The sequence below is a fragment of the Manis pentadactyla genome, chromosome 4 (genome assembly GCF_030020395.1).
Source record: "Manis pentadactyla isolate mManPen7 chromosome 4, mManPen7.hap1, whole genome shotgun sequence".
NCBI classification, from domain to species: Eukaryota; Metazoa; Chordata; class Mammalia; order Pholidota; family Manidae; genus Manis; species Manis pentadactyla.
In genome coordinates, this window is record NC_080022.1 from 148,500,863 (window position 1) to 148,522,648 (window position 21,786).

The 21,786-nt window shown below is 55.7% G+C and overlaps 1 protein-coding gene across 1 annotated transcript in view; it reads right to left on the reverse strand.

Annotated features, from left to right (window-relative positions):
* Positions 1 to 35: 35 nt before the first annotated feature.
* The window catches only part of TMEM132E (transmembrane protein 132E), a 54,623-nt gene continuing 32,872 nt past the window's right edge, over positions 36 to 21,786 (reverse strand). Inside the window, exons 2-9 of the mRNA XM_036889814.2 lie at positions 13,447 to 14,377; positions 11,857 to 12,003; positions 11,235 to 11,427; positions 10,227 to 10,370; positions 7,767 to 7,972; positions 5,714 to 6,002; positions 4,592 to 4,783; positions 36 to 3,664 (exon numbers count right to left, since the gene is read on the reverse strand). Of these exons, the coding sequence (XP_036745709.2) occupies positions 2,609 to 3,664; positions 4,592 to 4,783; positions 5,714 to 6,002; positions 7,767 to 7,972; positions 10,227 to 10,370; positions 11,235 to 11,427; positions 11,857 to 12,003; positions 13,447 to 14,377 (3,158 nt within the window). The 3' untranslated portion in view covers positions 36 to 2,608. The remainder of the gene's footprint in view (positions 3,665 to 4,591; positions 4,784 to 5,713; positions 6,003 to 7,766; positions 7,973 to 10,226; positions 10,371 to 11,234; positions 11,428 to 11,856; positions 12,004 to 13,446; positions 14,378 to 21,786) is intronic.

Genomic DNA, 21,786 nt, shown 5'->3' on the forward strand with positions numbered 1-21,786 from the left:
CATTTTTCCTGCGGGGCTGGGGCTCCTCGGGGCAGGCTCATGGTTGTGCCTCCACACACCCTGGGAGGGCCCAGTGCAAAGTAGGAGCTTAATGTGTTGAATGAACAAATAGATCCATGTTCCAACTTTAGCACCCCCTTCCCACCCTCACACCCAAGCTGGGATATCTTCCCTGACTCACACCTATGTCCTCAAAACTTGTAATTTTCTGCACTGACAAGGTGGTAAGGAGGCAGAGTATATACAATCCCCAAACAAGGGATAATGTGAAAGCCCTTTATAGTCGGCCTGGGGACTTTAGTCAGCAAACATGTGTTGAGCCCTTGCCAGCTCCAGGCACCACGGGTTAAGGAAAATGGAGCTCCCACCCCATCCTCCCCAGCCCTGAAGGAGGTCACTGTCAGGGCACATGGAACAGCAGGTAGCTGGTGTTCTGGGGCTTCAGGAGAAGCCCTCACATAAGCCTGCCTGTGGTTCTGCCTTGGGCACGGCTTCTGGCAACTCCCCACTTGCCGCTGAGCGACACCTGTTCTTTGCTGCAGAGCACACCCTGGGTGGGGTTGGTCCATCTCTAGTCTTCCTTTTAGGCCCACACCTTACCTGAAAATTCAGACCTAAGTGCAACAAACTGCACTCGCTGAGACCTCAAAGCACCAGGGTCCATGCTAGGAGCGCCGTCTGCTGCCGGGCACTGTGCGCAGCGCTCCACGTACACGATCTCATTAAATCCTCAAAACAACCCCAGGGCTGCCACCTCTCAAGCAAGGGATCACAGAAGGCAGGCTTCCTCCTGAGGTGGGCAATGGCATGTTGTGGTGGGTGCCAGTGCAGCTCCAGTCCTGCCCCTGGTCCCTTCCAGGACAGATGCTTGTTGCTCTAGCGATCATCGGGGTATAGGAGGCTGGCCAGGCAGGCTTGGCCAATCTCCTGCTTCCCCTTGGGCCAGGCTCTCCTGTGTCCCCCAGGGCTGCTGCCTGGGCAGCTATGGGCCAGCCCACAGCACACAAGGGGGAGGAGCACACCTAATAACCTTTGCTCTCTTTCACCTAGCTCTCTGACGTGGAGACCCCCTGACTTCCCCTATCCATCCATGGAGAAGGTAGGCCTCCCTGAGAGGTAGTGATGATAGTGGTGGGGTGGGGGTGCTGAGAGGTGGACTGAATGCAGAGAAGGAAATTAGAGTGAACTCAGATGTGCACTCCAAGCCTCTCTCAGCTCTCTTCATATTTTCTGTGCCCTCTCAACCACCTAAGGCATTTCTCTGGAGGCCCTGAGGCTTGCCTCATCCTCCTCTGAGCCAATCATGGCAGACTCCTAGGAGGAGGCACTCTTTGTAAGGCTGCATTTCTGGGCCAGTGGATCCTTCATCCCTGATGGAGGCATGCTCCCAGCACCAGAGGGACTGAGGCAATTGAATGCAGGAGGAGGAAGAGCAGGATGGCAGCCTGGTTCAGCCACATTTTGATCTTAGTGATTTAGTGTGTCCACAGTGTGCATGTGTGCACGTGCGCAAGTATGAGACACAAAGCCAGCCACCATGTACTGTCTGCTCTCTGGGGAGCTGCTACCCCCGCCCCCAGTCTGGTTGTCCCCATTTATTTAAGAAAAATCCAACACAGTGGTGGGCAGAACCCAAGAGAGAAGTGGCTATGGGGTGGGGGAGGGAGATTCCTGGCTCCCTTCTGCCTTTGCCTGTCCCAAGGTCCTTCACAGCATCCCCGTGCCCTCTCCCCCTCCCACCAGATTCTGTTCTGGGGCAGATGGGTGGCTGCCCCTGCAGAGGGGAAGGAGGGGTCAGCAGCGTGGGAGGGGGACTAAGGCTTGGTGTTGACCTTGCAGTGGGCTGGGCAGGATGCAGCCAGGACTCCCTGGGCCCACCCAGACCACAGTGCTCTGGGGTGTGGCTTGGCTAGGGGTGGACCTGGGACTCCTGCCACTTTAGGTCCCTGCCCACAGCCTGAGGGGGCGGAGGAGGGAGTCCTGAGATCTCAGTCAGGTGCCCAGCTTGGTCCCAGGCCCCTCTATAGAGTCAGCTTCCAGGTCCTGGGAAGGGACTGGTAGAGCACCTGCAAGCCAGCAGGCACTACAAGTGTCCCCTACTCCCCAAATGTTTTGTCCATAGCAAGCTCCTTGGCAGGGCAGGCAGCCGCTGCCCCCACCACCCTGCAGGACAGAAATCCCTGAATAGTGGTTTGAGAGAAGTCTTTGTGCATCTGTGACACAAGACCCCCCAGGATCCCCCAGCCCCTGCACAAGGGGAAGACAGGGGGCATGGGGGGCAGGGGTGGGGCACAGTGTGGGCCCACCTCACCCCAAGCTTGGCCTCTGTGCCTCACTCTTGGGGCAGGGGGTTTGTCTAAGATGGGAGGAGGTTTGGAAGGGAAGAACTGCTTTCTCCCTAGCAAGGCAGAAGGAGCACCCCACCTGCAGGAGCAGAGGAGGGTAAAGTGAGTGCTGCCTAGCAGGGAAAGACCGGCCAGGGGAGGCGACTGCCCGGAACAGAGCAAAGCTGCAGGGGCAGGGAGTATAAAATCCGCTTTGGCCTGCCTGCATCAGTGTGAGCAGGGGTCCCATCTGCGTCCCCTCTGCATAGAGGGGGATGGCGCCTCTATGCAATCTCTTTGATTCTGTGCATGTAATTGTGCAGGTCTGGGGGTGCACTGGGCCGCGTGGTGCTGGCCACATCGGGGCAGGGCCAACCCAGGTCCTCTTCGTCCTCCTCATCCTCTTCCCCAGCGGGCACAGAGTCATAGGCCAGATCCTCTGTGGGCAGCGTGGTGAAGGTGGTAAATTTGACCCGCTTGCGCTTGGAAGTGGGCGAGCTGGCGGGGTCCTCAGCCTGGTCCCGGGCTGAGCCGCCAGAGGAGCCGTCCCCCCGCCCGTGCACCTGGCTCTGGACACTGGTCTGCGAGCTGCCGCTGCTGTGGTGATCACCGTGGCAGCAGGCGGGCACGGTCTCCAGCGGGTTGCCAGCGGGCGGCGACAGCTCCCCCTGGACGCGCAGCGGCTGCCCGTTGCCCAGGAACACCCAGTGGTGAGAGTGGTCCATGCTGGTCTGGCCCTCGGGCGGGATGCGCTTGTGCCGGTAGCGCAGCACGAAGACAACGCAGTTGATGAGGAAGACGAGGATGGCGAGGCAGAAGACGCCCAGCAGTGCGTACATGCCGATCTCCAGGTCGGTCAGCCCCCGCGGCATCTGCAGGAAGCCGGTGGGCAGCGGCAGGAAATCTTCTGTGGGTGGTGCGGCGGGGCTGGCGGTGCCCGGGTGCGGGGCTCCTGGCGGGGACCCCTCAGTGCCTGGTGGGCCAGCTCCGCGGGCCTCATCCTCGCCCCCGCCGGGACCTGGCTGGCTGGGGCCCGGATAGTCGTAAGTGGGGTCCTCCTCATCCCGCCCAAAGTGCACCCGCAGGCTCACGGGGGTTGTAGCCAACACACTCTTGCGCTTGGTTTTCTGGCAGCTTTCAGCGATGCTGAGCTCTGCACGGAGCAGGTCCCCTGCACCCTCAGCCTCAGCGACCACCAGTGGGAAAGCGCGGTCCTGGGTCACTGTGGCAACCCGATCATCCAGGCTGCTCACCAGCAGCCCGTAGTCCCGGGGGCTGTAGAGGGAGAGTGGGGCCGTGGTGCCATCACTGTAGGAGAGCCAGAGACTCAGGAGGGCTTCCTGGAGGAAGAGGAAAAGGGGACAGGACTCAGAGAGCTAGTCCTGCCTGGCTTCCCTGCTCGGTGCTGAGCTCTGTGAGACCAAAGCACTCTGGCTCCCCACTGTATTTCAGCGATGGAACTGTGCCTGTCAGGTGGCCATGGTCAGGAATGATCTGTACAGGAGTCCTTCTCTGGAGGTTATGGGGAGGGTGCAGAGCATGTTAGGCCTTCTACTGTCCCAAACAGGCCTACTTCACCCTTCTCCCTTTGATGGGCTGAAGGTAAGGTCTACCTTGGGTGTAACTCAAGTCCCTTTTGCTGCAGGAGTAACCAACCCCTTATCTCCACGTCTGACCTTGGGGTCAGTACCATTGGACCCTTGGACTCTGAGAATACATACCCGACCCCCAGCCTTCTCCACTGTTTGTTAAAACCTTCTGAGAATCGCCCTCACTGCAGATGAGGAAGCAGGGCCCAGAGAGAAGGGATGGGCCAGGGGTCATGGAGCAAGTTAAGGGCGGATGGCTCCTGTATCCTAATGCCTGGCTCCATGCTCATTGCCCACCTTCTCACTCTGTGCTTCTGCCTGTCACCTTTCCACCTTTGACCTGTAGCCAGTGTCCTGGTGTGTCTGGGGGGCTGTAGTTGGGTCTCCAGAGATGGCGGAGGGTAATTCCTAGGTATGGAGGCAGAAGCAATGGGCCCTCTGAGAAAATAGGAGGGCAACCCTCAGCAGGAACATCTCAGGGTGGTGGGGGCAGGAAGCAAGGTCTTGGCCAGACACTCTGAGGAAGGCAGGGGCATGTGGTGGGCCAGGCATGCAGGACACGAGGGGCAGATAGATCTTCCATCACTTAAAGCACTAATTTGGAGGACTCACGGTACAGGGGCAAGGCCGCTTTCCATATCCTGAGCCCCCAGGTTGGCAGACTGGGCATCCAGTTACCTGCTTGAGGAAGCTGAGGGTCTGCTGGGCAGCTGTGGTGGCCAGGATGGTATGGCTACTCCCAGGGCTGGGCCGTAGGGAGAGGGCGAGGCTGGCCACCACCTGAGCCTGCAGCTGTGTGATGCTGACCTTCTCCTCTGTCACTGTCAGCAGCGTCTCCCCCAGCACAGACTCTGTCAGCGGGGACACCACCTAAGGAAGAGCAGGGCAGGGGTGGGCAAGGGCCAGGAAGGCAGCACTCCAAGGTCCACAACCAGAGAGGAATCCCAGAGCTGCTGGAAGAGAGGCGCCGGGGGCAGGCTGGGAGGCAGGGCTCTTGGGCTCTGCCTTAGGTCTGCACTGGGAATCAGGGTCCGGAGGCCAAGTGAGGGCCAGAGGCTCACGGGAGCCAGACAGGAGCACAGATAAGACAGGAGGGCAGATTTTTAAGAAAACAACAGCTCTGCATAGTGATAAACAGCAATTGATATTTGGCCTCAGGGAAATAAAAGGGAGTGGTGCGGACTATGGCAAATGGGAGAACTCACACACTTGTGAAGGAGGTACCAGCACTGACTCCAGATGATTATTGCCAGGTGGGAATGCAGGCCAAATGATGCCGGATTCATTTTTTGTAAAATCAGAAATCTAAATTTTTTAAAAATGAGAAACCTACCAATTTTTAAATGTTGGATCAATTGTTTTATGTCTGCAGATAGATTCTCCCTTAGGTCACTACAATCTCTTAGGTAGATGATTTCTACCCAGGCACCCAGTTATCAAGGAGAAAAGTCAGAGTTGAATTCCTAGGTCCCTGAACTCCCTTTCCTGGCCTCTAGGCTGGCTGAGCCTTCTCATCTGCTTCCTTTGTCATCCATACCTGCTCCCAGGGACCACACTGAGCTATGCCAGGTTGATAAAGGTGGATAAGGTTTGGAGGGGGATCCTTCATCAAGATGAAGCTAAAGGACCTTGACCTCAGATGGTAGAATTTCAGGCAGAGGAGCAGGTAGGGAAGAAAGTGTGTTCTGGGGACCAGCTGGGGTTGATCCCAGAGGCTGAGGTCCTGAAAATCCTGCCTTAGGAATGTCTATGTTCTCCACCCACAGGTCAACAAGGCTCCTCCCCTGCCCTCATGCCTACCTTGAAGGGGGTTGTGCCTGGCTCCAGGCCGGCCAGCGTGCTGCTGTCTACCATGCGTGCCACACGGGGGTCACCCACCCGCATGAAGTCGCTGACCAGGTCAGTGACCTCCACCAGCCAGTCCGGACCCAGCATGGTGACCACCTGGTCGGTTCCTTCGGACGAGGTCGTGTGGAACTGGGTGAAGACCTGCAGAGTGGCATGCTGGTACTGCAGGGTGCAGCCGCGGCTCACGCTCTGCCGCCGTGCCTCCTCCTCCTCCTCCTCGCCCTCGCTCTCCCGGACTGACCTAGCGGGAGAGGCATGGGGTCAGGGTACCTCACCCGGGCCCTGACCTGCAGCAGTCACCCCGCTGGCTCCTCCCCAGCTCCCATGGGTGGAAGCTGTGTACGTGGCAAGCCTCCTCCCTGGCTCACGTTTCTCCCTGACGAGCGCGGGGACAGGGGTCCCAGCCTTCTCTCTCCTAGAAGGGCACCTTCTTGGCTCTCCCTTATCCCTCTCTGCCTCTGCTTGGCATAGCTGGTGTCAAACTCTAACAAGCTGCTCTTTTCCAGTGCTCAGAGTGAGCCCGGCACTGTTCTCAGCTCCAAATGAAGCAAAGGCAGTCCTTGTCCCGGAGTGCCAGAAAGCCTGGCTGACTTGTGTCCATATGGCTGTGTGGCAAGCAGAACTTGTAAGTGATGAACTTGGATATTTAGTGGCAGAGATTTCCAGGCAAAGTGTGGAAGGTGTGGTCTGGGTTCCTCTTTCTGCTTCTAGTAAAATGAGAGATGAGAGAGACATTGAGGGAAGAACTAGGAAGCAAAAGGAAACCAGGACTTGATGATCTGTGAAATTCAGCCTAACCAGATCACCAAAGATGCCAAAATCAGGAGATTCACTGATGGGGAAGCATGCTCTGGAGAGAAGGCTAAGGATATGCCTAGTGTTTCGCTTGTGCTCCAGACGGATCAAACCACCAGAATATTCATTGCCATGGAGGGCTTTTACCTGTGTTAACTAATTTAATCCTCACAATCCTATGTGGGAAGTGTTACTGTGTCCATTTTACAGATGGGGAAAATGAGGCCCCCCAGAAGTTATATAAGTAGCCCAAGGTTACCTGGCTAGTAAAGAGCAGAGTCAGGACTTAAACCTGGGAGCCAGTCCAAAACGCAGAACCACAGGCCCTACCCCAGAGTCTGCATTCTAACAGGATCCTCAGGCGCTTCATATGTACATTAAAGTTTGAAAGGCTCTGGTCCACACTGCCTTGCTTTTCCAAATCTGCACAGAAATGAACTGTGCTCAGCTCTCACTTGGGGGCTTGTTTCTCTCCCTAGCCCAACCCCTCCAGCTCTAGCTGCCCACCACTTTCCTCTCTTGTCCTCCCCGCCAGCTTTTCTCTCCAGCAGCAATGAGTGGTGAGGAGGGTGTGCTGAGCATGCATGTACACGCCCCATGGATGGGCACTCAGGTGTGTGAGCTGCCCCCCAGCGAGGGAGCCCACGTGGTGGGTCACTGTGTGCTTGGGCTGGGGCACTCATGAATGTGTGGCATGCACAGGCTGGGGCATGTGTTTACAAGTGTGCCTGCTCCTGTGGCTGGTGAGTCTGCTCCATTTGGTCTGCTGCCTGCCTGCTTTCTCACCCTGCCTTCCCAGCCAGCTCCTTCCCAGTCATCCTCTAAGATTTAACTCAAGAGTCACCTCTTCCAGGAAGCCTGCCTTGGCTTCTGGAGGAAGAGGAGGAAGAGGTGGTCGTCTCCTTTGTGCAGCATGATTCCCTGCACACAGAGCTTCCTGTGTCCCCCAAGCTCTGTGGTATGTACATGACAGCCTCCATGCTGGACCCAGAGCTTGGTGGGATCAGGCACGGGCCACACTCACCCCACATCTTAAGCACCCTGTATGCCTGGCATACAGTAGCTGCTCAATAAGTTTTGTTGGTTGCATACCTGACCTGTGGACTGTGTATACCTAGAGCCTTATCCACACATGCAGACCAGACTGTGTGTCGGGGTTTGTGTCCACTCACAATATCCCAGGTACCCACAGTGCGTGGAGGGGCTGTACCTCCGGTCAGGAAGGATGGGCACCCTCCAGCCCTTCACTTGGCTGAGGTGGGCGTCCGAGAGCTCGATGTGCAGGGGCAGCTTGGGGACCCAGACTGTCATTTCCAGGGGAGCACTGAGGATGTCATAACGGAAGGTGACCCTGGCGTTCATGGACCCGCGAGACTCCTTTCCGCTCACAAACACATAGTCGCAGCTGCTGGATACCTGGGGGAGTGGAGGGGGGTTGGTTGGGATTTCTTGCCCTATAGGTCATCCTGTGGGGTGGTGCAGGTGACTTCAGTCTGACAGCAGGGCCAGAAGGCCATTGGAGAGTGGAAGTGCCAGTCACAAAGGCTCAGGGAGGGGCGAGGCATGAGAAAGCACCACATTTAATTCCTCTGGGAGGCGTAAGCTTTGGGCACCCAATTCTACCCCATTTCTCCATAGACCATTAGTGGCTACTGTGGGAGGTTTTGGCTCCCTCGCAAAAATCCCACTGCAAATTTTTTTGCAAGGGGCTGCTTCTGATGTGGCAGCTCACACCTCAGAGGAGCCTTCAGGCTAACGGCCCCTCCATAGCCCCTGTGGTCAGGTGGCCCCAGGAAATGGGCAGCTGGTTAATTTCAGGTAAGGGGGCTGCTCTAGCCAAGGGTGGAGGTGACAGAGGGAGGACCAGAGCCCCAAACACAGACAGGATGTCGCTGTTGCTACTGGGTGCAGCTTTTGCGAACACATGCCCGCCTGCGTACCGACTTGCATTCCTGGAGGTTCCCCGGATGAGCTCATGCTGAACACATCTTGGCAGATGCCTGTGCCCACCCACAGAGGTGTTGCTGCCAGTAGTTCATGGCAGATGCAGACGGATGTAGTGTCAGAGGTGCCCACGCACACACCTCGCACACCCGGAGTGAATCCTGTGTACAGTGCATGTAGGTGTTCCTGCTGGCCGTGCCCGTGGGTGCACAGCCATGAGTTTGCGGGAGGGTCTGTCGTGCAGCTTGTGGGCTGATGACACTCTGAAGGCCCTGGTGGGGTGGGGGGAAGGTGCTGGGACTATGACTCATCTGTGGAGATGAGGCCCTGCACTGTCCCAAACCCCTATCCCAAATCCCTTAATCATCACAAGGGAGGGTGGGGGGACGGCAGCCCTGCCAGAAAGGCTCATCTCCCACGTCAGAAGGCAGAGAATGCCATCTGAAGGCTGGCAAATTCCATTCAGAATGTTGGCAGCTCTATAAAGAACCTGAGTGTGTTTCATTGAGGATGGAAATAAATTCCATTTAGAATCTTCACTAATTCGCTTTGGTATCTAATAAGCCATCACTGCTTTGTTCTCTCTGCTCTGGGGCTGGGGTGGGGGTGTCTGGGTGACAGAGGAAGGTGCTGGGTGGGGGCTCTTGGGAACAGGCCTATCTCTTCTCAAGCCAGCCTGCCAAGGGAAAGCCCCACAGACCTGGGCAAGGCTTCTACTCAGCAGGAGGTGATGGGGGTGTGGTAGCAAGCCATCAAGTCTGGCTCACTCTGGGGGGCATTCTTCCTGGATGAGGGGATGGGGTGAGCCTTGGGCTCCCCAGACCCAGAGGGAGATGGGGCAGAGCATGGGGCGCGAGAGAGAACATACTCTCCAGGCTAGCCCCAGTGAGCCAGGAGGAGGAGGACACCCACAGCCCCACTCGTCCCACTCTTCTTCAAGCTGAAGTATTTCCAGGAACAGGGAAAGCCTCAGCTCCCTAAACCATTTGATTTTGGCGCCTGTTGGAGGCTGGCATGGCAGACAGTCACCCATGCTGCAGACAGGAGGGCCAGACACCTTCCTGCATCACCTCCTGCTCTGCCCCCTCTGCCTCCATCCAAAGCCAGAGGAAGGGGTGGGTCTGGAGGCCCCCCTGCGGAGGCAGCAAAGTGGGCCATCAGGACAGCTCAGCGTCCTGCTTGCTGGGCTGTGGGGGCCCAGGGTCTGCGTGGGTCCCTGGGAGGGGCCTTCAGGAGCTGGGGGAGTTCGGCGTGTGCGCCTGGAGCGGGGCTTTCCTTACACAACCTTCACTCCAGGCCTGACTCACGTGCTGGGGGCTTCCTGCCTGAGGCGATGTCCTCCCCTTGGTCACCCACACCTGGGTTTGGGGACTATCCTTGAGGGGCCCTATGCCCTGCTGCCTTTGCCCGTATCATCACAAGTGGAGGCTCCACAATGACTTGCTTACTTAGATTGAGTTCAAGTTGTGGGAGCTGCCCCTCCCCTTGGCCTGCCCAGAAGTCTCTTCCACATTCCTGCAGGGAGCCCTCCAGGACTGGCAGAGCAGTACCCAGGGCCTTCCCTCACCCCGCTCAGGGTAGACATGGGGTGCCCCACACCCCCCATTTACCCTCCTCCTGACTACCAAGGGGACCTGTCTGTGATGAGAATTCTCTGGCTTGGGGTCCCACTTCCCTTGAAGGTCTGCGGCCTCTTTCCCAGGGACCCCACCTCCAGGAAGCCCACCTTGATGATGTCCTCATTGTCAGACTCGCATTCCGCCAGGGCAGAGACATCCAGCACAAGGCCGGTCACCTCGACAGCGATGACCTTGACAGGGATAGCCACCGTCCGGCCAGTCAGGATGGCAGTGTTGATGATCTCTGTGTCCTGTGGGGAGGGTGGAGCCCTGCTGAGCAGGGGTGATTGGGGGCCTCTGCTCTTGCAGGACATGCCTGCCAAGGCCCCAGCTCCTGGCTGCCCCCGCCACTCAGATGTCCATCCTTCCCCTGGGGGCACCTGCACACATGTGCAGAGAGGCGCATCCACCAGCCTCAGGTACCACCTCAGTGGCGCTGCTCGCTCCACCTGCCGCAGTGGCCTTCAGGTTCTGCCTTACGCTGCTGCTGGGAAACAACCCTTCCCCAGTCCCTGCTCTGCACTCTTACCTCCTACTGGCTCCTCAGGACCCACAGAGTTGCGTCCAACACATTGGCCTGGGCATCCAAGGTGCTCCCGGGCTGGTCCCCGCCTCCCCTTGGCTAGTTCCAGACATCATTCCAGACTCACCACCCCTGCATTCTTCCTGAGTTCATTGCTCCTTTGAACAAACTGCTCACATTCCCATCGCCACACCTTTGACCACACGATCCCCTGCCCGGAGCACCCTCCTCATCTTCTCTGGCTGTATGAGCCTTTCCTCCCATGGGACCTTCAAAGTTCAACTGTGAGGTTACCTCCTCTAGGAAACCTCCCCGGCCCCCCAAGGGGCCTGTCCATGGCTGACTTCTCCTACCTCTGGCCCCCTCAGTTTCTGCTGTCTTACTCCAGCCCCAGAAACAGAGCCCCACCTGTCTCCTATGAATGCACACTTATACGCCTTTCCACGTGGGCACACCTGGGTGCAGGAGGCAGCCACACATGCAGGTGCTGGCTCACACACACACATGTACACTCAGCCATGCACATCCTGTCACACAAATACAGCCATGATAGGCACATGTATCCACCAGCCTGGTCACCTGCCCTGCTCACCATGGCCAGGGGCAGGATGGCTTGCACATCCCGCTGGATGACTGTCAACTCAGTGACCGCCCGCTCCAGGTCAGGTAAGGCACTGTGGCCACGGTAGTCAATGTGCCACATGATCCTGCGCTTGACCGACTGGCTGGTGAAGTTCTCCATCTCAAAGTCTAGCTGCAGGATCTCCAGGGGCCCTTGGCCCTCCCTGCAGATGGAGGAAGGAAGCAGAGGCAAGAAGAACTCACTGGGAGCAGCTCAGGAGTTCTGAAACCCCCAGCTGGGACCCCAGCCCTCCTTGGCACCCTGCCCGCTGGGACCCGCTGAGCCTTCTCCAGCCACCCAAGATATGCCAGCCAGGATCCCAGAGTCCCCTTAATCTAAGCTCCAGCCTTTCTGCAGGCCTGGTCTCCTCCATCAAGAATCCCCCCACCTCCCACCTTTCCATGTGGTCAAAGGTGTGGCGATGGGAATGTGAGCAGTTTGTTCAAAGGAGCAATGGACTCAGGAAGAATGCAGGGGTGGTGAGTCTGGAATGATGTCTGGAACTAGCCAAGGGGAGGCGGGGACCAGCCCGGGAGCACCTTGGATGCCCAGGTCTTGAAAAGAGGCAGACAGAAGTGCCACCTCAGCTCACCAGGGGGGTAGGGGTGTGCCCTGGGCCCAGGCCACATCCACTGTGGCTGTTGAGTGCTTTGCCCCAGTCAGCAGCTCCGAGGTCACATGCCACTGGCCACTCCGTGACTTGGTGCCAAGAAGGGTCACACCCTTTTTGGCCTTCACCCTGGGATAAAATGGGACAAAGAAGAGAAAGAAGGTGAGCCTAGGGCCCAGTGGCTGCCTACCTGGCCACCACTTCTAGGCTGGGGCTAAGAGTAGGATGAGCAGGTGACTAAGTTACCCTGAGTCCTAGACTCAGTGTTTGAGACTAATTCGGGGAATCTGATGTCATGTTCGCTGAAACTTCTGACCTGCGGTGGAAGCTGCAAATACTTCTACCATATCTCTGCCAAGTCTTCATCTAACCTCTACTTGTGTATCTTAGTGACAGGGGACTCACTATTTCTGCACATATCCCATTCCATTCTCAGAAAGCCCCTAAGGACTAGATACTTCTTCCCTGTGTTTAGCTGGAATCTAACAGTCATGGGTTATTCTGGGGCAAGAAAGCATGAACAACTCTACTCCATCTTAATTATAACAGTTCTTCAGACAGCTGGGGGTTGAGTAGGTGTTCCCTGAGTCTTCTTGTCTCCAGGCCTAAAATTTCCAGTTCTTCCAATTATTACTTTTTACTATAGTTTCATGTCAGCCTAGTGACTAGGATTAGTCACCCTCCTCTGGACAATCTGAACACATAAGTCAATAGTGTCCTACATTAAATACAGCACTTTAGCTGGGCTCTAACACTGACTAAAGCAGAGAAATTATCACCTCCATAGTTCTACATGTTCTACTCCTATTAATGCAGCCTGAGATATCTGATGGCTGATTTAACTCATGTTTACATTCAGATATCAGTCATTAAATCAGTTCTGACCTTTTCTAGAAATATCTGAGCTTAATGATAGCACACTCAGGAGAGAGGGCAATGCTTAACTCAAAGAAGTTGGAGGTCCCGTGCATAGTGCTTAGGGTAGGAGGTACATTTTAGTAGGGCCTTTCCTATGTTCTTAGAATCACCCAGCATGGCTTAAACTACAGATTCTTACTGTGAGACATCCTTATATTTTGTGGGGATATGGTCTAATTAAAGGCATTTCTGAATTTGTGGATTATATCCTGCTCCGGGTATAGAAAGAGCTGAGACTCCTGAAAATTTTTCTTCTAACTCCAGAATTGGGCAAACGTCCTGACACACAGACACACTGCTGTTCAACCTGGGGTGTAACACCTGTTTCTGCCCTTTGGCCTTGGTCTCCAAACCTGTAAAATGGGAGAGTGGAACCAGCTAATGTCTAAGAGCCCTTCCAGCCCCAATTCTATCATTCTGGATATCCATGCCTGGGAAAACGAGTATTTCTCCTTTATCATGACACTGCTTCTGCGAGATACAGAGGTAGGGGCAGAAATTTTTGTTGCCATAGGCAGATGAGAACAACTGAGGCTCAGAGAGGTAAGGCGTCTTCCTGAGGTTGCTCAAGTGCTGAATGGAAGAGCTGGAATTAGGATGTTGTGCTGGCAGGTCTGGGCAAACCCCTACCTACCACAGGCCAGCAGGGCATACCTGAGCGTGAAATGCTGCACGCTGGGGCTGGACGGCGAGGAGGAGTTGGGCGCCAGGTAGAGCAGGATGCTGAGCACTTCCCCTGGTTTGAGGGGCCGGTCCGGCAGGCGGATCATCAGGTTGCTGTCCAGCCTGTGCTCCTGCAGCGTCGTCCTGGCCGGCGGGCGGAACAGGCTGATGCTCCCAATGCGCAGCAGGGGATGCTGAGTAGGGCTCTCGGCCCGGGCGCCCACACCCTGCCCGGCCCCCCGGTGGGTGCCCCCGCAGCCTCCCGATGCATCCGGGGCATGGAGAGTGTAGTAGAGCTCAGCCTGCTGACTCTCCCCCACCGCCTCGGGCTCCAGCCCGTCCGGGGACTTGCGGCGGGTGGCGGGTGGTGCTGCTGGGGCGGGGGGCCCAAACCAGGTCAGGGGCAGCTCAGCCTGCACGAGACAGGTGGCCAGGCCCCCGCTAAGGCGGCAGGAGCTCTTGACCTCCCGGGCATCCCGGAAGGCATGCAGGCGGACACAGGGCAGCCGCTCTGTGACGCCGAAGTCGTCCCAGTCCCGGCCGGCCACGTAGAACAGCACCTGGGCCACAGGCTGTGAGGCGGGTACGCGGGCGCGGACAATGAAGGCCCGCACCTTCCAGTTGACTGTCAGGCGCTCGGGGATGTCCAGGGTGCTGGACGGCTGCAGGAGCTCCCGGGCCACCACCTGGCTAGTGCTGAAGGGCCCCAGGGAGACGTTGAGGACAGGCAGCTCCTTGGTCTGGAACACCACGAAGGGCTCGGAGCGCTGCAGGGAGCCATTGGTGACCACCAGCGGAGGGGGCCGCGCCTCCCGCAGGAAGAAGGCCAGTCGCGTGTGGGACAGGCGGTAGCTGACTGGCAGCACTGGGCTGGCCTGCGGCCCTGGCGGGCTGGGGCTGGCTGGGTGGGAGCGGCTGGAGGCTGGGGATGGACAGATAAAAGTGGTCAGACAGAGTGGCAGGAGAGGCTGTGCTGGGACCCCAGGACACCCAGCCTCTCACCCTCGCAGAAGGCCCTCCACTCCAAGTTAGGCAGTGCTCAGCCTGGTCCTCCATCCTTGGTGGGCCCTGGGGCCAGGATGTCTGGCCACCAAGCCTTGCTCCACCAGTGCCGGTGTGTGAACTGCCCTCCCACGGCCACTGCATTTCTTTATTTGCAACGTAGGGGCAAAGCTAACATCAGCACAAAGCGTTGTGAAGCTTTAAAGGGGTTTTATCCCATGGCATCCTCATCTGTGAAATGAGTATAAAAATTGTATCTGCCTCCAAGTGCCACCATGAGGACTTACAGCATAGTGTGCATAAAGGGCTGAGAATGGAGTGTGGCACTGAGGAATGCTAACTCTTACCATTATCACTGTGCTTGCCACTCAACAGCCATTAGCTTATTTGATCCTCAGATAGATCCTTTGAGCTAGGTATTATACTGTCCATTGATCCAACCAGTTTTCTATCAATAACTACTTACAGATAAAGGTGCAGAATTAAGTAACTTATCCAAGTCACATGAGCAAGAGGGGCCAGCAGTGGCGTTCAAACCTGGGGCGCCCTGACTCTCAAACCCAAGTCCTTTACTGATCCAGCTGCCTCAGATGGTGCAGCGCCCCCACAGATCCCTTATTTCCCCTACTCTCTCTTGCTGTGTACTATATAAACAGGGAATTTGATGCTTAGCCTCCCAAACCCAAATGGGGACCTTGGGTTTGACTTCTCTTGTCCCCTCCCCACAGGATCCACCAAATTCTCATAATTCCACCTCTTGACTTGATGGTATGTCCTGGGCTGCCCCCGTCCTCCTTCTCCAGGCCCCTGGCCCCATTCTGGCCTCACTCCATTGCCGCTATCACAATGTAATACCACCTGACTTGGTCTCCCCTCTCTCCATCTCATCCCTCCCCTACATAGCAGCCACAGTGATTATTTCTCAGTCCCAGCTCAACACCTCCTGGACATTGCCAAGGGATAGGAAGGACCAAGATGTGGGAGTTAGAGTTCTGGATCTTCCTGAGTCACATTCCTCACCTTTAAAATAAGGGTAATAATAGTAATGCTGGTCTTGCTGGATGATGGATTGTCGTTTGTTTTGTTTTTGAGAATCAAAGAAGAGAGCGCTCTATAAAATGTGTAACGATGCAAATATACGTAAGTATTATTAAAGGATCTCTCCTTTCTGCTTACAAAATAATATGCATCTCACCTTGTGCCTGAGCATCGCATTCAGGGCCCTCTGCAATGGGGTTCCAGGCTCCCTTTCCCCAGGACTCCTCTTCCCAAGCCCTTGCCACCAGCATAACTAGACAACTTCTGGCTTTAGCGCTTGTTGATGCTACCTTATCTCTCCTCTTTTGCTCATGTTGTGTCCTTTGAGTCCATTTTTCTCCTTTCCTATCTGCCCATATCTAACTCTGAATCTTCCTCTAAGGTCCAGCGCAAAGCCACCTCCTCCAAGAAGCCCTCCATATGTGACTTCAACTCCTGGGATGTTCCTCTGAGAGGCCCTCTCATCTTGCCTTGCATGGGACTTAGTTATCTATGAGGCTTTGCACTGAGCAAGCCTTCAACAAATCACGGTTGATCTACATTGAGTGGCTCTTAGAGGCCTGTGTCCCAAGGAGGAGATTCCTAATCAGTGTTACAGTGATTCCTTGCAGTTTATGCTCATTTATCATTTTACTACCATCAATGAAACCTTGATGTTCTGTGAACATTTACACCCAATTCCTCACAAGCAATGAACTAAAAATTCCCTGTTCTTGAAGTTATGGTGTTTATTTTCTAAACCTGTGATCAAATTTCCTCATTCAAAGGAATAAGACAGTGGGTTTGGGGCACACGAAGGCCCTTGGGGTCAGGTGTTCTAAGAGAAATGACGCCTGGTCTCACTGCACCTCCTTAAGACTCCTTCTGAGCAGCCCTTAGGGCCAGCTGGGAAACCACTAGTCCCCGGTCCTCTGGGCAGCCCATGCCATAACCACCAGACTGCTTCCTCCATTCCCAGGAGAGCTCAGTTTCCAGACCGCCACCCCACCTGATGCTCTGCAGCCCTGCAGGGTATGCCAGTCACCCAGAGGGGGCTGGAGGTGGGCCGCCAAATCCAAGATGAGGACGGGAAAATCCATGGAGAGATGGCGGCTGGCATCCCTGCCCCAAAGTTACCCTGGAGTCCCTGCCACCCGGGGAGAGGCTGGCCCCAAGTCATGCATGTGGGAGTCCAGGATACCAGCCTGAGCCAGAGCCCCAGAGCCAGCCAGTGCTTTGGAAGCAGCAGGAAGCAGGCAAACAGACAGGCTTCGGGACTCAAATTCAAGTCTTCTCCCTGTCATACTCACTGGATGAGTTGCTTCCCATTTTGGGCCTCAGTTTTCACCCTTAAAATTGAGGTGGTGACATCAGCCCCCTTACAGGGGTGTTGAGTGTAACTGAAAGACCAAGGGGAGGAGGGGGGCACTGTTGCATGTGGCCTGGGTCCTGGGTCAAGATGGGGAGGGGCCACTATGCCTGTCCTCCTTGGTTGGAGAAGGGCAGCTGTGGTCAGCGAGCTGTACATGCTCACCATCCAGTCTGGGGTGGACAAGGTAGGGGGGTGCACCCCTGCCTCACTTAGCACCCCCAGGAGAACCCAGAGGCTGCTAAGTGGCACTTAGTCCCCTTTGAGCCTCTCACTGTCCCAACGTCATGACTGACCATCTGGACCCCTGGGAGGCACACTGGGGGCAGGGCCATGAGTTGGGCAGCATACTCAGTGGAAGAAGGGGTTGGAGAGAAGGTGTTTGCATGCACCTCCCACCATCTGTAGATTTTTGTTGAATGAATGGAATTCCTGAGCGAGCTGCCCAGTTGGGACTGGGATGCCATGTGGGGTTTGAGTACCCCTCAGTGAAGCAGCCAGGAGACTGGACAGCCACTGAGGGGAGGGTCCCTGGCCCTGGCTGCAGGCCCATACCATTCTCAGCAGCCCTGCAGGACTTCTGCAGGGGGAAGTATTAAACCTGTACTAAAACAGGCTGCTTTCAGAAAGGGCAGCCAGAGAAGTTAGGGTACGACGACAATGCACTGACATCATCGTCATGAGCAGTACCCTCCCATCACCACCATGAATTGTTCTCTCCTCTGGAGCCAAGGCCTCCTCTATGGCAGAGTGGTGTGTGTGTTGGGGGGAGGGTGGGGGGGTCCCTGTGACCCCGGCACTAATCTCTGCCCTCCCACTCTGGAGCCTAAAGGAAGCTGCTTGACCTCTCTGGGCCTCGGTTTCCCAGAGAGGTGGGCGAGGCCCTGGAAGCATTTTGCTTTGGCAGGGGCTGGAGGGGGGAAGGTGAGACCAGAGGCGTGGCCAGCAGATCACTTTCAGGGACACTGTGTGACTGTGTGTGTGTGCACATGGACGTGTGTGCTTGTGTGCACACTGGCCTGCATCTCAGCACGGAGCTCTGACCTCCAGATGTCATGGAGCCGGGCAAGGGCTTGGGAAGGAAAAGCTGCTGGAAGGTTCCCCGAAGGAAGGCATGTGGGGCAGGGCAGGATCGCAGAGCCCAGGCAGGCCAGGCCCAGAGGAGACCAACCTTGCCGACACCTGGACCCCGGCCTTCCAGCCTCCGTGGCTGAGAAGTAAGGTTCTGTTGTTCAGCACCCTGTCTGTGGTGCTTTGCTGTGGCAGCCGAGCTAACGAATACATGGGGATCAGCTAGTTCTGCTCCTCACACCTTAGTTTCTCCAGGAAGGTGTGGAGACACCACATCAGGGGAGGAAGACAGACTTGATGATGCAGCTTGTGTACCTGGGTTTAACAATAGCATTCCCGGTCCCTCTCCCAGACTACGCCTAGCATGTGACCCTTCCCAGCAGAGCTGAGGTGGCTCCTTCTTCAACCCCGGAAGGCACATCCAGTCTTCACAGCTTGGTAACCAAAGATGGAGTGTCTATAGATGGAATTGGCCTGAGCTCCCCCCTGCCCCCAAATCTCTCCTACTAGCTTGGGCACTGAACCTGCCCTGCCCCAGGGACCCTTGATGGGCCACTTTGGGGCCATACTCAGCTGAGAAGTGGCAGCCTTCATTCTTCCCTTCTAGATCCAGAAAGAGACTAAGGCGTCAATAGAGGCATCACAGGCCCCGAGGAAGGACATGGGACACACCAGCACCCAAGAGAAGAAAGACTAGCACAGGGGGTGGGATGGGGTGTCCGTCCCCCTCCCATGCCCAGTCCAGGCATTTCCTCTTCCTGGAAGCCTTCCCTGACGGCGCTGCCACCACTGGGGGGCGTTTTGCTGCTGCTGTGCTCTGCCCTGCCCTGGCTCTGGCTGATCCAGAGCTTGGCCCCGGTGTGAATGTGAGATGCGAATTACCAATGAACTGTCCCATCAGTCACTTCCGTGAACACTCCCACGTGCCCCTTCACCTGGGCAGAGGTCTCTCAGCTGTGTCCCAAACCGGAAGGCATGCACTTGTTTAGGCTTTCGCCTTTCCAGGTGCACTGGGGTATGGGCAGACACTGGATCTGGACCAGCTCTGCCCACTGCAAGGTGTGGCACACAGTAGGTGCTTGAACATTATCAATTCTACCCTCTCATGAGGCTTGAGACACCTGCTCAGGGTCAGTGGCTGGACAAAGGCCCTCTCTCTTCCTCTCAGGCTGGCCCTAAGTGTCTGGGAGCACAGCAGGGGCCTCTGGCCACCCCCAGACAACCTTTCCACCTCCTCCCCAGGCACAGAAGCCCATGCCGTCCCCCACCCCACGAATTGAATGTATAAATTAATCTACAACATGGAGGCTAGGGCCAGGCAGGCTGGGGATGGGGGCGCCTCTGGCCATTTCCCTGCTTCTAATCAAAATCAGATGCCTCCTGCTTCTACCTCTAATTGTCCCCAAATTAAAACTAATCGCTTGCAAATCAGAAAAAAAAGACTGTCATTAGCTTTGGTGAGTTCGACGCTGAGGGGCACAGCAGGGCATACCAGCAGGGCCTGAGGGTGCTGGGCTGTGCTGTGCGAGGGCTTGGCCCGCTCACCTGTGCATGTGTGTGTGCACGTGTGTGTGTAAGGGCCACACCAACTGTCAGTGCTTGGGGATCCTTCAGCATTCCCTCCTAAACTTGCGTGAATGTGAGAAACACCCAAAGCAAGCAAAGAAACATTATTGGAAAGAATCTCGGGCTAGGCCCAGCTTACACTATCAGAATTTCCAGGGGAGAGACCTAGCAATCGGAACAGTTATCTAGCCTCCCAGGTGTTGTTATCAAGGAAGTTTGGAAAACTTAGTGTGAAGCAGGAAGGGTTTGGCGACACTGAAGGGATTGTGTCTCACGTGGCATAAATGGCGATGCTGATAGTGAATAAGTCCCCAGAGCCTAGAGCAGTCCTAGCACACGGGTGCCACATCCATGCGTGAATGATTGAATGAAAGAATGAGAGGGAGCGAGGAACAGGGGTGATGCAGGTGGTGAGGATCCTAGGGGCCGTGTGGTCCATGACCAAGGGGCTGGAGATGGGCATGCCTTCTGATCCCTTGTAGCCCAGGCCTCCAGGCTCACAGGAGGGGTGTGGCGATGGGGAAACGTCCCGCCCCTGGCCCGGGAGAGCTGCAGGGGAGGGAGGTCTCCATGGAGGGTGTGTGGAAGAGGGCTCTGACTGGGAGGATGATGCCTGGGGTCCAGTCCTGCTCTCCCTTGGCCAGTGGGTGGATCTGACCTAGGGTGATCATTTCATTTCTGATCTCTGGGGCCCTATTTCTCCATCAGCAAAACAGGGAATTATCAACCAATATATCAGGCTGCTGAAGTGGGAAAAACCTATGTCTTGAGAAAGCTTTCTTGGAACTGTTCATGCTCCCTGCCCCCGTAACTCCCTCTGTGGGAATCCAATAAGCAGAAATAGGCTCAAAGATTTATGTAAAAAGATATTCACAGCAATGTTATGTTTATTAGTAAAAAATTAGAAACAACCTAATGTGTAAAAGCAGGGTATGGTTAAATAAAAGCAATGCCTATGAACTGATGTATGCAGCCATTATAGATCACATTTTCAAAAAATATATATACTCAGATAGGAAAACGCTCACAAAGTAGTTTGAGCTAAACAAGCAGGATGCAAAACTGGCTACACGGCATGATACCAATTTTATATAAAAATATGTAGACACTGGGCAAAAATGCATCAAAATGCTAATGGTGGTTATCTCTGGGGGATGGGGATTATGGGTGATTGTTGTATTTTTACTTTATGCCTTTATGTATTTTTCCGGTTGCCTGCAAGGAACATGTATTGCTGGTAAAATTAGAAAGAAAACAATAAATGCCATTAAAAATGAAGTAAAATATTTGAAGTTATTCCAAGAGTAATAATAATAAAAAAAGAAAGGACAAAAGAACCTGTGTGGTTGGGAGCCACACAAACTCACATTCAAATCCCAGCTCTGACCTTGGGCAAGTTCCTGAACCTCTCTGAGCCTAGATTTCCACTACTATAAAAGGAGGCTAGTAGAAGGTACATCATAGAATTCTCATGACCAAATAAGCAAATTGTTAGACCCTGGTACACAGTCAGTGTTCACTCATTCAATACTAATTGGTTATTTAATTCTGACAGGAGGTAAGGGCTGACCTGCTTTTCTCTAGCACTTGATGCATTGCTTAGCTCATAGCAGGTCCTCTTTCAATGTCTGAGTTAAAGAGGACAGGCATAGACATGACAGTCCCATGAAGCAGAATGTCTCGAGGACCTCAAAGGCCGCCCCGAGGCTGGAAAGAGTGGTAGTTGTTGGGGGTCCTGGTTGGGGGTCCTGGCATCCGGTCCAAGAGGCTCTGCCGTGACCTGCTGTGTGGCCTTGGGCAGTCTCTGCCCTTCCCAGGGTCTCAGTTTCCTTATCGTGGAGAAGAGGCTAGTCCCTCTCTGCGTGCCACATGGGCGGCCTAGGGGTGGACGGGGGCCAGTGGGCCCAAACATTGCCCTCCCCTGCCTGCTAGGACAGGGCCTCTGTGACTGCTTCACAGTTTGGATGCTGCCCTATGATGTTGAGCCGGGGAGCAGCAGGGGCTAAAGCCCAGCCCCCGCCCTGCTCACCAAGCCAGGTGCTTACTGTGCAGCGGGGGCTCTCCACCCTGGGAAGGAGGAGTGCAGCAGGGGAATGGGTGCCTCCGTGAGGCCTGGAGCCTGACAGAGCTGTCCACCCCAACCCTGAGCCCCCCTGCACCTCCTTCTTCCTCCGTGCTCTGCCCCTTCCCTGAGCAGCTCCCTCGGGCAGGGCTGTGTCTCCCCCGTCAACCTGGAGGCTTCCCTTTTCTCTGGCTCCTGTGTCCCTAACACGGACGACCCCTGTGTGCCTGGGCTGGGCTGGGCT